We start from the raw sequence: 15,092 nt of genomic DNA, 5'->3' as shown, positions 1-15,092 counted from the left end.
TGCATCTTTACCTGTAATTAGAGTAATAGAAAACAACAAAACATAAAAACAACACGGTGACACGCTAACTGTCATGAAGAAAAGTACCACATGTCTGATAATGTGATCAGAGACGTACACCAAGTAAGCAAGGTCGCTATAGGGATACCTTCGGCCAGGCTGTTACAGAAAAACACAGAATGGTATGGGAGTATGCTTGCTGAGATAATGTTAGAGCAATAAAAAGGAGGCTAGTGTGGCTGGAGAAAAATTCATTTAATTATTAATTCATTTATTCATTCAAATTATCCCGTGAAGCAGGCATTGTTATAGGATCTTAGGATACATTAATGAGCAATAGACAAAGATATTCGCCCTTCTGGAATTTGTATTTTTCCACTATGGGAGACAGACAATGAAAAACAAAAACAGCATATGAGTAAAATATATCGTATTCCAAAAGATGAATGTGAGGAAAAGAAAATCAAATAGGCAAGAAATGGAATCAGGAGTGTGGGCTGAGGGTTGGACATGCAAACAAATATTGGCTGCCTTGTAATTGATAGCATTGTTAGATGGGTGGAAGTTTTCTCCTGTGTGCCGCCTTTGTCAGGTTTCAGTGTAGATGCTATGTTGGCTTCACTGCAGAAGACAAACACATTTTTCCTATCTTTGGTCAGGACTCAGTCCTTTCTTTAATATATCAGAGAACCAGGGACACCAATATCTGACAGCCTTTTGCCGTCAAGTGGCCACGCAGTTTTTAAGTCAACATCCCCTGCTACATGCCCACTAACTTTGGACTTTTTTTTTTTTTTTTTTTTTTTTTTTGAGATAAAGTCTTGCTCTGTCACCAGGCTGCTGGATGGAGTGCAGTGGCACAATCTCGGCTTACTGCAACCTCTGCCTCCCGGGTTCCAGTGATTCTCCTGTTGCAGCCAACCGAGTAGCTGGGACTACAGGCAGGCGCCACCATGCCCAGCTAATTTTTGGTAGAGACGGGGTTTCACCATGTTGGCCGGGATGGTCTCGATCTCTTGACCTCGTGATCCACCCGCCTCGGCCTCCCAAAGTGCTGGGATTACAGGCGTGAGCCACCACGCCCGGCCTAAATTTGGACTTGTAACGGTCTGTGTTGAGGCCTGGACTGGTAGAAACCCTCTCTGGGGCCGGATACGGTGGCTCACGCCAGTGATCCCAGCACGTTAGGAGGCCGAGACGGGCAGATCACGTGAGGACCGGAGTTTGAGACTAGCCTGGCTAATATGGTGAAACCCCATCTCTACTGAAAATACAGAAATCAGGAGGGCATGGTGGCAGGTGCCTTTAATGCTAGCTACTAGGGAGGCTGAGGCAGGAGAATTGCTTTAACCCCGGAGGCTGAGATTGCAGTGAGCCTGGATCCTGCCAATGCACTCCATTAAAAAAAAAAAAAAAAAAAAGAAAAGAAAAAAAGAGAAGAAACCCTGGCTGGCCAGTGCCGGGGGTCATATGCAATGACATTGTGGCTCACTTTTCACCTAAGATGATCTCAGCAGGTGGGGCAGGCTTATAATCAGAGCACCCTCCCTTTCCACCTCACACACTCCCATCCCCCTGTCCCACCACCCTTCCCGCCCCTCACCCTCCCCACCCTCGCCTTCTCTCCCCTCCTTCCCTGTTCCCCCTCCCCCCAGCTCCAGGAGCGGGAGGGGCAGGAATCTAGCCTCATCCCTCACCCATGGAGCTGATAAGTCAAAGGAGATCACCTGACCAAGCTGAGCCAATTGAAGTTCTCTCCCCGCTGCTTTGAGAAGGAACTGCTAAGACACTGGGCCCCACCCGCAAGATTGGGTCTTGTTTATGGCAAGATTTTTAAAGGAAGTGTAGCTCGCAAGATGGTTCCAAGTCTTCTTCCAACTAAGTGAATTACACCAGTATCTTTTCCATAAATTTTCTATAAATCAGGCCTACTTTGGCCTACATTACCTAGGGTCAAGGTTTAGGGATTAACAGGAAAGGCAAATCCAGCTGGATTGCTCAGTGGTCCACTCTCCACTCCACTCTCTATGTATCCCCTTTTCTGAAGGTGTGATTAGCTTCAACTGTATGGCTAATCACTTCATGCTGTCTCTTTACAATTCTTCAGACAGGTTTTCTCTTCTTCTTCTTCATAAAGTTGTATTTCTCTTTTGCATCTTAGTTTTGTTTATGGTTAATTTGGATATGTCGGGCTTTGAATCCTAAATATTGGATTGTATAGATGTTTTCCTTTCTATTGTATTTCATCCCTTTTTAATTATACTTTAAGTTTTGGGGTACATGTGCAGAACGTGCAGGTTTGTTACATACGTATACACGTGCCATGGTGGCTTGTTGCACCCATCAACCCGTCCTCTACATTAGGTATTTCTCTTGATGCTAGCCCTCCCCTAGCCACCCACCCCCTGACAGGCCCTGGTGTGTGATGTTCCCCTCCCTGTGTCCATGTGGTGTCATTGTTCAACTCCCACCTATGAGAGAGAACATGTGGTGTTTGTTTGTTTGTCTGTTCTTGTGTCAGTTTGCTGAGAATGATGGTTTCCAGCTTCATCCATCCCCTGCAAAGGATGTGAACTCATCTTCTTTTCATGGCTGCATAGTATTCCGTGGTGTATATGTGCCTCATTTCCTTTATCTGGTCTATCATTGATGGGCATTTGGGTTGGTTCCAAGTCTTTGCTACGGTGACCAGTGCCACAATAAACATATGTGTGCATGTGTCTTTATACTAGAATGATTTATAATCCTTTGGGTATATACCCGGTAATGGGATTGCTGGGTAAAATGGTATTTCTAGGTCAAATGGTATTTCCAGTTCTAGATCCTTGAGGGATCACCACACTGTCTTTCATAATGGTTGAACTAATATACACTCCCACCAACAGTGTAAAACTGTACCTATTTCTCCACATCGTCTCCAGCATCTGTTGTTTCCTGGCTTTTTAATGATTGCCAGTCTAACGGGCATGAGGTGGTATCTCATTGTGGTTTTGATTTGCATTTCTCTAATGATCAGTGATGATGAGCTTTTTTTTCAAACGTTTGTTGGCTGCCTAAAGGTCTTCTTTTGAAAAGTGCCTGTTCATACCCTTTGCCCAGTTTTCGATGTTTTTTTTTTTTTTTTTTTTTCTTTTTTTTTTTCTCTTGTAGATTTGTTTAAGTTCTTTGTAGATTCTGGATATTAGCCCTTTGTCAGATGAGTAGATTCCAAAACTTTTCTCTCATTCTGTAGATTGCCGGTTCGTTCTGATGATAGTTTCTTTTGCTGAGCAGAAGCTCTTTAGTTTAATTAGATCCCATTTGTCAATTTGGGCTTTTGTTGCCATTGCTTTTGGTGTTTTAGTCATGAAGTCTTTGCCCATGCCTATGTTCTGAATGGTATTGGCTAGGTTTTCTTCTAGGGTATTTATAGTTTTAGGTCTTATGTTTAAGTCTCTAATCCATATGGAGTTAATTTTTGTATAAGGTGTAAGGAAGGGATCCAGTTTAAGCTTTCTGCATATGGCTAGCCAGTTTCCACAACACCATTTATTAAATAGGTAATCCTTTCCCCATTGCTGGTTTGTGTCAGGTTTGTCAAACATCAGATGGTTGTAGATGTGGGGTGCTATATCTGAGGCCTCTGTTCTGTTCCATTGGTCTTTATATCTGTTTTGATACCAGTACCAAGCTGTTTTGATTACTGTAGCCTTGTAGTGCCATTTGAAATTATGTAGTGTGATGCCTTCAGCTTTGTTCTTTTTGTTTTGTATTGTCTTGACTATGCGGCTCTGTTTTGGTTCCATATGAAATTTAAGTTTTGTTTTTTTGTTTTTTGTTTTTTTCCTCCAATTCTGCAAAGAAAGTCAATGGTAGCTTGATGGGGATAGCATTGAATCTATAAATTACTTTGGACAGTATGGTCATTTTCATGATATTGCTTCTTCTTAACCATGAGCATGGAATGTTTTTTTCCATCTGTTTGTGTCCTCTCTTATTTCTTTGAGCAGTGGTTTGTAGCTCTCCTTGAAGAGGTCCTTCACATTCCTTGTTAGTTGTATTCTAGGTATTTTATTCTCTTTGTAGCAATTGTGAATGGGAGTTCACTCATGATTTGGCTCTCTGTTTGTCTGTTATTGGTGTGTAGGAATACGTGTGATTTTTGCACATTGATTTTGTATCCTGAGACTTTGCTGAAGTTGCTTAACAGCCTAAGGAGATTTGGGGCTGGGACAATGAGGTTTTCTAAATATACAATCATGTCATCTGCAAAAAGAAACAATTTTACTTCCTCTTTTCCTAATTGAGTATCTTTTATTTCTTTCTCTTGCCTGATTGCCCTGGCCAGAACTTCCAATACTATGTTGAATAGGGGTGGTGTGAGAGGACCTCCTTGTGTCGTGCTGGTTTTCAAAGGGAATGCTTTCAGTTTTTGCCCATTCTGTATGATATTGGCTGTGGGTTTGTCATAAATAGCTCTTATTATTTTGAGATATGTTCCATCTGTACCTAGTTTATCGAGAATTTTTCACATAAAGGGCTGTTGAATTTTGTCGAAGGCCTTCTCTGCGTCTGCTGAGATAATCATGTGTTTTTTGCCTTTGGTTCTGCTTGCGTGATGGATTACGTTGATAGATTTGCATATGTTGAACCTGCCTTGAATCCCAGGGTTGAAGCCTACTTGATTGTGAGGGATAAGCTTTTTGATGTGCTGTTGGATTCAGTTTGCCAGCATTTCATTGGCAGAAGACAAGAAACAGCTAAGACCAGAGTAGAACCGAAGGAGATAGAGACACAAAAAAATCTTCAAAAAATCAGTGAATCCAGGAACTGGTTTCTTGAAAAGATCAAGAAAATAGATAGACTGCCATCCAGACTAATAAAGAAGAAAAGGGAGAAGAACCAAATAGATGTAGTAAACAATGATAAAGGTGGTATCACCACTGATCCCACAGAAATATAAACAACTATCAGAGAACACTATAAACACCTCTATGCAAATAAACCAGTAAATCTAGAAGAAATTGATAATTTCCTGGACACTTACACCCTCCCAAGACTAAACAAGGAAGAAGTGGAATCTCTTTATAGACCAATAACAAGGTCTGAAATTGAGGCAGCAATTAATAGCCTACCAAGCAAAAAAAGTCCAGGACCAGATGGGTTCACAGCTGAATTCTACCAGAGGTACAAAGAGGAGCTGGTACCATACCTTCTGAAACTTTTCCAAACAATAGAAAAAGGGAATCCTCCCTAACTCATTTTATGAGACCAACATCATCCTGATACCAAAACCTGGCAGAGACACAAGTCATAAACAAAATTTCAGGCCAATATCTATGATGAACATTGATGCAAAAATCGTCAATAGAATACTTAGTGACTTCTTTTACTGTTTCAGTTGATTTATCATTGTTTCTACAGGGTTTTTCAGGTATACTATAATATCACCTGCACATAGAGATGGCTTTACTTCTTTTATAAAATGTAAGTTTTATTGTGTATATCTAACGTATGCAACATGTTGTTATGGGACAGGTATAAATAGTAAAACAATCACTATAGTGGAGCAAATGAACATACCCATTATGTCACATAGTTACCCATTTTTGGTTTCGGTAGCAGGGGGTGCTAAAATCTATTCATTTAGCAGAAATGCCACATCCTATTTAATAGTACAATTGTATTAACTGTATTCTGTATGTTGTACACTAGATCTCTAGTCTCTTTCATCCTACATATCTGCTACTTTTTATCCTCTGACCTACATCTCCTCCTTTCCTCCTCCCACTCCTTCTGCCCCACCCTGACCCTGGTAATCACGGCTTTATTCTCGGCCTCTGTATATTTGAGTTTTATTTTACTTTTATTTTTTCAGATTCCACATATAAGTGAGATTATGCAATATTTCTCTTTCTGTATCTGGCTTATTTCACTTAGCATAATGTCCTCCAGGTTCATCCATGTTTTGGCAAGTGGCAAGATCTCCTTTTAAAAGTGTGAATATACAACACATTTTCTGTACCCATCCGTCCCTTCGTGGACACCTAGTTTGTTTCCATATCTTGGCTTGTGATTAATTCTGCAGTGAACATGGGAGTTCAGGTACTTTTAAAAGATCAACTACATTTAAAAGGTGGTTATTTTATTTCCTTTGAGTAGACACTCAGAAAAGGAGTTGCTGAGTCATACAATAGTTTTATTTTTCACAACCATATTTTTTTCTAAAATAGAAAAATGTAGGACTACCATTTTATTTCTAAAACAGAAAAAAGAAATCTATTTCTTTAGGTACCTCCATACTGTTTTCCGTAATGGTTGCCCCAATCTATATTCCCATCAGCAGTGTACGAGGGTTCCCTTTTCTCCACACCCTCAGCAATGTGTGTTATCACTTGGCTTTTTGATGATCACTATCCTATTGGCTGTAAGGGGTTGCCTCATAGTAGCATTTTCCTGATGATTAATGACGTTGAGTACTTTTTCATATACCTGTTAGTCATTTTGTATGTCTTCTTTGGAGAAATATGTATTCAGGCCCTCTGCCCATTGTTTAAATTGGATTGTTTTACTGCCATAGAGTTGTATGATTTCCTTATAAAATTTGGATATTAACCCTTTATTCATATACACGGTTCGCAATTATTTTTTCCCATGTGAAAGTTGCCATTTCACGTTGCTGATTCCTTCCTTTGCTGTGCTTTTTAGCTCTTGAAATTCATTCCTGTGAGAATGATTGATTTCTCTAGTCAATTGACTATAAGACTTGTAATACAAGATTGAATAGGTGCGAGGTAGTAGGCATGCATTCCTTGTTCCTGATCCCCGGGGAAAACTTTGAGTGCCCCCCCTCACCCCACCGCAATAAATAAGTTACTGGCATTCGGACTTAGGTATATATGTTTTTTCATGTTAAGAAAGCATCCTGTGATCCCTAGTTTCTTGAGGCTTTTCTAATTTTTAACATAAAGAGGGGTTGAATTTTCCAAAGGCTTTTTCAGCATCTCTGGTGATAACCATGTGATATTTGTCTTTAATTGTATTAATATGGTGAATGATATCAAGGTACTTTCTAATATCTAACCAACCTGCATTGATGGGATAAATCCTACTTTGCCAAAGCATATTAGGATTTTTTAAATGTGTTGTTGGATGTTGTTCACTAATATTTTATCTAGCTTTTTTGCATCTACACTTATCTCCCCATGTCACACTTGCTTCATCAAGGGAGTTATGAAAATTTCCTTTTTAAGGCTGTTGAATAATTTATAGAGCATTGGTACTCTGGTATACTATCTGATCTCTGAAGTTTATTAGAATTCACCTGTAATAGCATGTGAGCCAGGTGCTCCGTGGGAGTCATTCCTTAATAAATTTTCCTATGAAAATTGGCCAATTTAAGCCTTCCAGCATTAGAGTGAAAATACTGATAATCTGATTATCCTAGGAAATTATCAATTTCATGTGTATTTTAAAATTTATTTGTATACGGGCTTCAAAAGTAATCTCATTTTTTTTCTGTTTAAATGATTATCATTTGTCATTCACTATTTTGTGTATTTGTGCTCTCTCCCTTTCTTCTTTCATTAATCTAGCTAATGAGTTTGTCCACTAAAATGAAACAGGATGTTGATCTAATAAATATACACATATTGATTTCCTACTATGTATCTTATCAATTTCAGCTCGTTCATTCATTCATTCATTTATTTTAGTGACCGAGTCTCCCTGGATCACTCAGTCTGGAGTACAGTGGCGCGATCATAGCTCACTGCAGCCTCCAGCTCTTGGTCTCAGGCTATCTTCCAACCTCCGCCTCCTGAGTAAGTAGGACTACAGGCATGTTCCATCACGCCCAGCTAATGAATTATCATCATTATTATTATTTTTGTAGAGGCAGGGCCTCCTTATGTTGCCCAGGCTGGTGTCAATCTCCTGGCCTCAAGTGATCCTGCCACGTCAGCCTCTCAAAGTGATGGGATTACAGGTGTGAGCCACCAAGACTGGCAATTTCTGCTTTTATATTACTTATTTATTTGTGTTTCTTTTGGATTCCCTGGTTGTTCTTCTATTAGATTTTTGAGGCAATGCTTTAATTTATTTAATTTTATTCTTTCATTTTTACTGATCAGAGTATTTAGCGGTCTGAATCTGCCTCCAATCACTGCTTTAAATATCTTCTACAGATTCTCATACGTAAGCGCTCATTGTCACTCTTCTTAAATATTTCTGTAACTTCAGTTTGTGTCTCCTTTTTATCTCAACATTTGCTTAACAGAAGGCTTAAACATTTTTTTTTTTCTAAGTAGAAGACCCTTTCTGATTTCAGTTTCTGTTAGTAAGTTCTACTTTTGTTTCACCACGATTGCAAAGGGTTGGGTGTAATATTTCTACTTCATGGAAATTAATGAGGTCTTCACTGTGAGATAATTATAATCGTGTTTCATTAACGTGCCATCAGCTTCTGACAAGGTGGTTTATCCTTCATTTCCAAGGTGTAGAGTTATGCGTGCATGTGTGTGTGTATCTATGCCTATGTGTATATACACACATACAATGTATCTTATGAATTATGTTGTTTAGATTTTCTGTATACTTCTCTTTATTGTACCACCGGATTTGCCTTGTACTGAGACTTGCCATGTATTAAATCTCCTACTACTACCGTGGTTCAACGCCTCCATACTTTTTGGCCTTACGAAGGTGGATGCTATGGTGATTTATGCATAAATATTCCTAAGTATTATATCTTCACTGTGAATTTTCAGTTTTAATGTTAACATGTAAACTTTGTCATTTAAAAAAAAAAAAAACATTTTTAGCACCTGTTTTCTTATTGAGCATTTTACTATCTGGTCCAGTAGTTGGTTTTTAACCCGTAGTCTCCTTTGACACTCATCTACTGCCTTATGAAAAAAAAAAAAAAATGTTTACTATGGTTTTTTCTATCCCTCTTATTTCTCTCAATTTCCTTGCACTATTTCTTTTTTCCAAACTATAAAATAAATGCACATTAGTCGTTTTCCTTGCTCCACCTTCATATTAGTGTTAGGTACCAAAAGGTCACCCTCAGATGTTTTAGGGAAGATTTTCCTGTCATTACCTGTGGAATGACAATCCCAGTTTACCCTTTAGAATATAGGTTAGCAAACATTTTCTGTAAAGAGCCATATAGTAAATATTCCAACCAGTGGGCCATAGTTCGTAGACCCTTGCTCTAGTGGAGTCCTCAGGAAGGGCTGATGGGTACATAATTTCCTAAGTTCCTGTCTGATTTTCTATAAACCGTGATATTTGTGAGGGATCAGCTGAGCTGGATATCAAATCATTACTTCAGACCTTTTTTAAAGTCCGTTTCTGAGTTTAGAGTTTTAAATTATATTCTAAATCAAGGCAGGTTTTATAATCTCAAATGTTTGTTTGAATGGAATTAATTCTGTTTGGAGGATTGACTTACAGTTTTGTTTTTTTTTTTTATCTGTTTCATGGTTGTTTAATATGTGTGAACTTTTGTCTTCTGCTCTTTTTCTCTTTCTGGAATGATTTGTAAGGAATTCTTCCTTTTGTTCATTTATATGATATTGGATTGTTTTACTAGATTCCTATTTTAATGGTGCTATTTTCTGTCAGTGTAGAAAAATTCAGGCCTTAAATTTACTGATTTCGTTTGTTTGTTTTGGCAGTGGACAAAGAAGTGATGAGTGCCCTGATTCTATGATTCTCCTATGTGTTGCAAGATTCTTCATTTTTTGATTTTGTTTCTTTTCCCCATCATTACCAAAGTGCCAAAGTGGACTTCTCCCTTTCTGTCTGCCCTTCCCCTTCCCCAGAAGCTGTGCATTTCAAAGAGTACTTTTTTTTTTTTTTTTTTTTTTTTGAGACAGAGTCTCGCCCTGTTGCCCAAGCTGGAGTGCAGTGGTGTGATCTCGACTTACCGCAACATCTGCTTCCTGAGCTCCAGCGATCCTCCCACCTCAGCCTCCCGAGTTGCTGGGACCACAGGCACACACCACCACACTTGGCTAATGTTTTAAGGTTTTGTAGAGACGAGGTCTCACTATGTTGCCTAGGCTGATCTGAAACTCCTGGGCTCAGGGATCCTCCTGCCTTAGGCCTTTCAAAGTGATGGGATTACAGACGTCAGCAACTGCACCCAACCCAAAGACTGCATTCTGAGATCATCTCTACCTGTTTATATTACACCTATTTTAGAGGCCCTTCCCTATACTCCCTGCTCTCATTATCTGGGTCACCTTTTTGGTATTTTTTAGACTTGGTAAGGGCCCAGTCATTTTAACTGTAGTTTCAGACCAACTTGCCTCTTCCTTTCTCTGTATCTCTTGCAGCTTTTCTCGGTCTGTCTTTGCTTGCCGCAAAGCCTAGTGATGGGAGCATGACAGATCATGTGCTGGGATTTCATGCTTTTTCTCTTTTTACTCACTACTAAAGATTTGGCATTATCCGTTTCTAAGTAACGATGAGGGTGTGGCTTCTGTATAGATTTACATCATCTTCCTTTGTGATTGGTTTATATCCTTTTCACAGGAAACATTGGGAGGCAGGTGTCTGGGTGGTTAGACATTGCCTTCTGCTGACTTACAGCTGATTTTGGATGGCATTTTATCTTATCTAAATGTATATGTGTGTGTGTGTACAAACACATACACACACGCACACAAACACAGACATTTGTATGCACATACAAGTCTATTTCTATTCTGATATAGTTCTCTTGAAGTGGCTGTTGGATTCACCATAGATTTGTTCAATGTGTATTTCATTCATTGCTGTCCTTGGTGGCAGTCAAGAGACTGTGGAAATCTTCTCGGGATTTGTTAATGTTCCTCACCCTAAAGCAGGTTCACGAAGATGGACCAAAAGGTGCCAGCCACACTGCTAGAGCTTGCTGCATGGGGTCTGCTGAGTGAAGAGCCTGCAGCTATCCATGCTCTTGAGGAGCTCCCATGGGGCCTCTATGTTCCATTGTTTATCATTGCCTTCTCGGGAGGGCAGGAGATGAAACCGAAGGCCATGGTGAGGATTTGGCCTTCCCGTTGTCTCCGTGTTGGACCACTGAGTGTACAGAGTCACACTACGAAATCTTGGGAGCCACGGCTGATGGTCTGCATATCTTCCCTGCCCAGAACTCTTCCTCTTGGTAACCCTATGTACACTAGAGGCATAGTGAGTCATCAGGAGGGTATGCTGGAGCCTGAGGCAGGGGATAGCCTAACAGTCTCCTAAAGGTAGTTGACGGTGAATGCTGAGAATCTCTGTGAGGTTGTTGGTCCAGCACTTGAGGTCACCTTAAGGACTCTAATGTCTTACAGAGGTGATTATGGAATAGAGGTGACTGAGAATGCTATTGATGGATTTACCTCCTGGGTATGATTACATAGAAGAACAACATGGGCATTGAGACTGGGGAGGATCAGAGGAGAAGGAAGGTTGGGGAAAATAATGAAAGATGTTGAGTTTGCACGGAAAAAAAAATTTGTTGGTAGATTGTACGTGGAGTGAAGAGCAAAGATAAAGGGTTTGTCCCTGCTTCTCCTCATTGATCTTGCCGGGTTAGATTAAAATCAGCTGCCTTTCATGTTCTGTCTTCCTCTCTCTACAGGGGGCCGAAACGGAGGGTGCTAGGTTTAAGGCAGGACCCAGACATCAGAACCACATGCTCTTAGATCAGGAGCACATTTCCATTTTGTTTTCAGTCTTGTGTTTAATCTCAGCACTCTATCCTGAAAGGAGAAGAAACCAAGCACGGTGTTAGGTGCCTGGAAATTGTACGTTTAGAGTCTGAGTCTCAGCCCAACCAAGGAATGCATGGGATTGTTAGTGGGCCTTTCCCTTGAGAAAGGACCTTTCCGCTGAGAAGAAGGCAACTCTTTTCTTTCCTTTCGAGTAAAGTTGAGCAGAGCCTTGGGTCCTTGCACCTTTGCTGCAGAGATTTGCAAATTGATCAAGTGTCTGCCCATGAAAGCATCCTGCAGTTTCTGGAAATGGGACGCACTGATCACCTGGAAGGAGATCAGGCTTATTTGGGTGAAGTCAACATCCTTTTGGCACCGAGGATCCACCTGGACAGACTTAGTCTGTCTAAAATCACTTTAAAATCCTGTAAGCAGAGAAACTTCTCAACTTTTCTCACTCATCTTGAGCAGATGAACAACCTCCAGGAACTCAGCTTGTCTTTCTTCTGCCTCACTGATCGGCTGGACAAAATTTCCAGATGAGGGGCTGGGGAGGGACCTGGGTTCCCTGAATGCCGCATTATGAACAAAGGAGTGTGACTAGTCATAGATATTCTTAAAATACCTTGCAGGCTATTTCTCCTTCCACATCAGCACGGGCACTGCTGGGTGTTTGAAACTGGTCAAGCTAGAGAGTGTAGTCCCTCATGCTGAGGAGAAAGGATTAGGAAAGTCAGCTGTGCCCGGTCCGTCAGTCAGTCAGTCAGTCAACCATGTGCAGACACTAGGATGAAAAAGAAAACAGTTCTTCTTTTATTGGAGTTTATAGCCTTCTAGAGAAGAAGCGGAGGGGTTCAGTTGGAGAAATAACTTATGCTGTAGCACTGATGCAAATCCCCGTGCAGTGGTCACAATAGGTAATACTGCCACATCATTTTGTTCCTGTAGTTTTCCCGAGGCTTAGGACTTGAATGGAGAACTTGTCATTTGGAAATTCGTCAAAGGTAAGTCTCAGTCGGCTGCTTTTCCAGACCCATCCCCATCAAATAAGTGAACTAGATACGCTGCTAATTATACTGTAGGCACTAAGTTAAATTCTTTTTCACTGAATCTTTCCCACAATCTTGTATAATAATTGCTATTGTACACATTTGAAAGACTAAAAAACTGTATCTCAGAGTGGAAAAGTAACTTTCTTAGGGTCACAAATCTATTAAGTCTGACTCTAAAGCCCACAATTTTAACTGCTGTTACAATGGACATACAGATTACTTTATTCTAGAGTCATAAGCACCTATAATTCAGAACTGCTTGCTCTAGTCCAACCCTCATTCTTCAGAAATACCTTCCTTTTTTCCCTCTACAGAGTCCTGCCACCTCATTTGTATCCAGTGTATGTGTCTCTCTGTGGACTTTCTACCAGAGACATCACTGTCCTATCCCAGAGCTCTCTGGTTACCCACCTAAAACTGTTGAGTCTGAGTAACAATCAGATGTCCTGGGAAGTTTCTGGGCCATTCCTGGCTCTGCTGGAGAAGGTCTCAGGGGCCCTGCAGCATCTGGAGATAGACAACTGCCTGATAACTGATTTTACTTTCTCTGTGGTCACCCCAGCCCTGAGCCACTGTTCCCACCTCTGTGTCCCTAGCTTTGTCTTCAACCCCATTACAATGCCGGTGCTCACAAGTCTTCTGCAGCGCTTAACAGCCTGGATGGAGCTGAAGTATGTGATTTATCCTGTTCTTGTCCATGGCTATAAACAATGGCATTGTCGTGGCAGTTTGGACATAAAAGCTTGCTGAACTGCAGGCCCAATTGAAGGTGATGCTACAGGCAGTACAGCAGAACAACATGAACTAGGACACCCATCCTGAGTGATTTTCACGGGACAAGGAGCTGTTTCATCACTGATGTGTGGCCACTAAAACAGAATGTTCTTGCCTGAAGCCCAGTTTTTAAAGACACATAATGTAAAATTCTGCTATTCCAGGAACCTGGTGTTAGGAAGATTGGGTGTGTAACTGACCTCTATAAGAGAAAAGCCCTAAGAAGGAAACAGCAGACATTGAGAAGTGCTGTGGGTCTCTAGTCCATTGTCCTCTACATCCTCCATCTCGTTACTGACCACAGTGTTGGGTATGTGACGTGGGCTGACCCAGTCATGGCACACCATTTCCCCATCCACACTGATCGGTTCGCTCATGGGTACTTGACACCAGTCAGGACAATTGAAACCTTTCCTGGATGTTTTTCTGGAGTAGGTGCTGGTTACTGAAGCCAATAATATTACTCACTGAATTCCTTTGATCTTCTTGTATTCACGATTGCCTCAGGCTGCTTATGAGAAACCGCTGGCAATTAAAATGATAAACAACAACAATAAACAAACTATGCCCACTACCTACTGGTGTCTTTATCAGTATATTGCTATCTCCGTTCCTGGGTCTCAGAAGCCTGGGGGCTCCTTTAGCCCTTATTTCACATAGATTCACCAAAGGTCTGTTATTAATCAGGTACTGTTCCTGGTGCTAAGAATTAATAGGCAAATAAGACCCTACACCAAGTCACTCACAGTACAGATTGTCCTATGATTTGTCTGTTTCCCCACTCTTTTCTTTGGAGATTTGGGAAAGCTATTTAACCCATCTATATGCCAGATTTATTTGTTCGTTTATTTGTTTGTGTGCTTTTTGCTTTGCCCCTTGCAGACTCTGCTCAATCCACATTGGCCTCTATATGCTGTTGGATAGCTCATCAGGACTCAGGCCATAGCTTAAATGTTACCTACTCCAAGAGGTTTTTCTCTTACTTCCCTCTGCTTACTTACCCCACTTCTCTCCCCTTACTTTACCATACTGTTTTTTTAATGTACCATGTACATTTTCTTCAGGGTACACATCATTCCGTATGTATTTGCTCCCTCTGCTCTTCTCCTAGAGTTGCACTGTTCAGCATGGTAGACACTAGCCACGTGTGGCTACTGAGCACTAGAAATTTGACTACTACAAAATGTGATGTACGATTACTGTAAAACGCACACTGAATATTCAAGACTTTGTGAGAAACAAAAAAGGTAGAATAACGAATAACTTATTTGTATTGTTTACGTGATGAAATGATAAGACACTGCAGCTCAAACACATAGTAAAAAACAAAAAAAGAAGGCACATACTAATGTGTTTTTACCGTTCACCATGTTGAAATGATAGCACTGCAGCAAAGACAATCACTCTCAGCACTCCTATTCCATACCTCCTTGGAAGACCCAACTGATACAATAAAGCAAAGGAAAGCACTAAAAGGCACACAGATTGGAAATGAAGTCATCAAAAAAGTGTCCCTATTTACTGACATGATGGCTATGTATAAAATTTCCAGGAATTTATGAAAAACTTCCTAGAACTAAGGAGTGAGTGTACC

At 40.6% G+C, this 15,092-nt stretch overlaps 3 protein-coding genes across 5 annotated transcripts in view; all 3 read left to right on the top strand.

The window, feature by feature from the left end:
• The window catches only part of LOC116545613 (T-complex protein 11 X-linked protein 2-like), a 55,737-nt gene extending 47,972 nt beyond the window's left edge, over window positions 1-7,765 (top strand). Inside the window, exon 11 of the mRNA XM_032272145.1 lies at window positions 7,695-7,765. Within this exon, the coding sequence (XP_032128036.1) occupies window positions 7,695-7,697 (3 nt within the window). The 3' untranslated portion in view covers window positions 7,698-7,765. The remainder of the gene's footprint in view (window positions 1-7,694) is intronic.
• Window positions 1-15,092, top strand: part of LOC116545615 (nuclear RNA export factor 2-like) — a 58,322-nt gene that overhangs the window by 10,355 nt on the left and 32,875 nt on the right. Inside the window, exon 2 of the mRNA XM_032272148.1 lies at window positions 7,695-7,802. Within this exon, the coding sequence (XP_032128039.1) occupies window positions 7,695-7,802 (108 nt within the window). The remainder of the gene's footprint in view (window positions 1-7,694; window positions 7,803-15,092) is intronic.
• On the top strand, window positions 7,766-14,072 carry LOC116545614 (melanoma antigen preferentially expressed in tumors-like). 3 transcript variants are annotated; one of them, XM_032272147.1, is made up of 4 exons: window positions 7,766-7,806; window positions 8,289-8,694; window positions 12,621-12,676; window positions 13,039-14,072. In XM_032272147.1, the coding sequence occupies exons 2-4, from the start codon at window positions 8,692-8,694 to the stop codon at window positions 13,472-13,474; spliced, it is 495 nt and encodes a 164-aa protein (XP_032128038.1). In that variant the 5' UTR covers window positions 7,766-7,806; window positions 8,289-8,691; the 3' UTR covers window positions 13,475-14,072. The 3 variants fall into 3 exon arrangements, 2 of the variants coding, with proteins under 2 accessions (XP_032128038.1, XP_032128037.1); XM_032272146.1 differs by lacking the exon at window positions 7,766-7,806 and having other exon boundaries at window positions 7,952-8,694; XR_004266378.1 differs by lacking the exon at window positions 7,766-7,806 and having other exon boundaries at window positions 7,952-8,317; window positions 12,621-14,072.

This window comes from Sapajus apella, unplaced genomic scaffold (genome assembly GCF_009761245.1).
Source record: "Sapajus apella isolate SASKATOON/1434 unplaced genomic scaffold, GSC_monkey_1.0 scaffold310, whole genome shotgun sequence".
In the NCBI taxonomy this organism is placed as follows: domain Eukaryota; kingdom Metazoa; phylum Chordata; class Mammalia; order Primates; family Cebidae; genus Sapajus; species Sapajus apella.
This window is presented reverse-complemented; position numbering and strand designations above follow the sequence as displayed.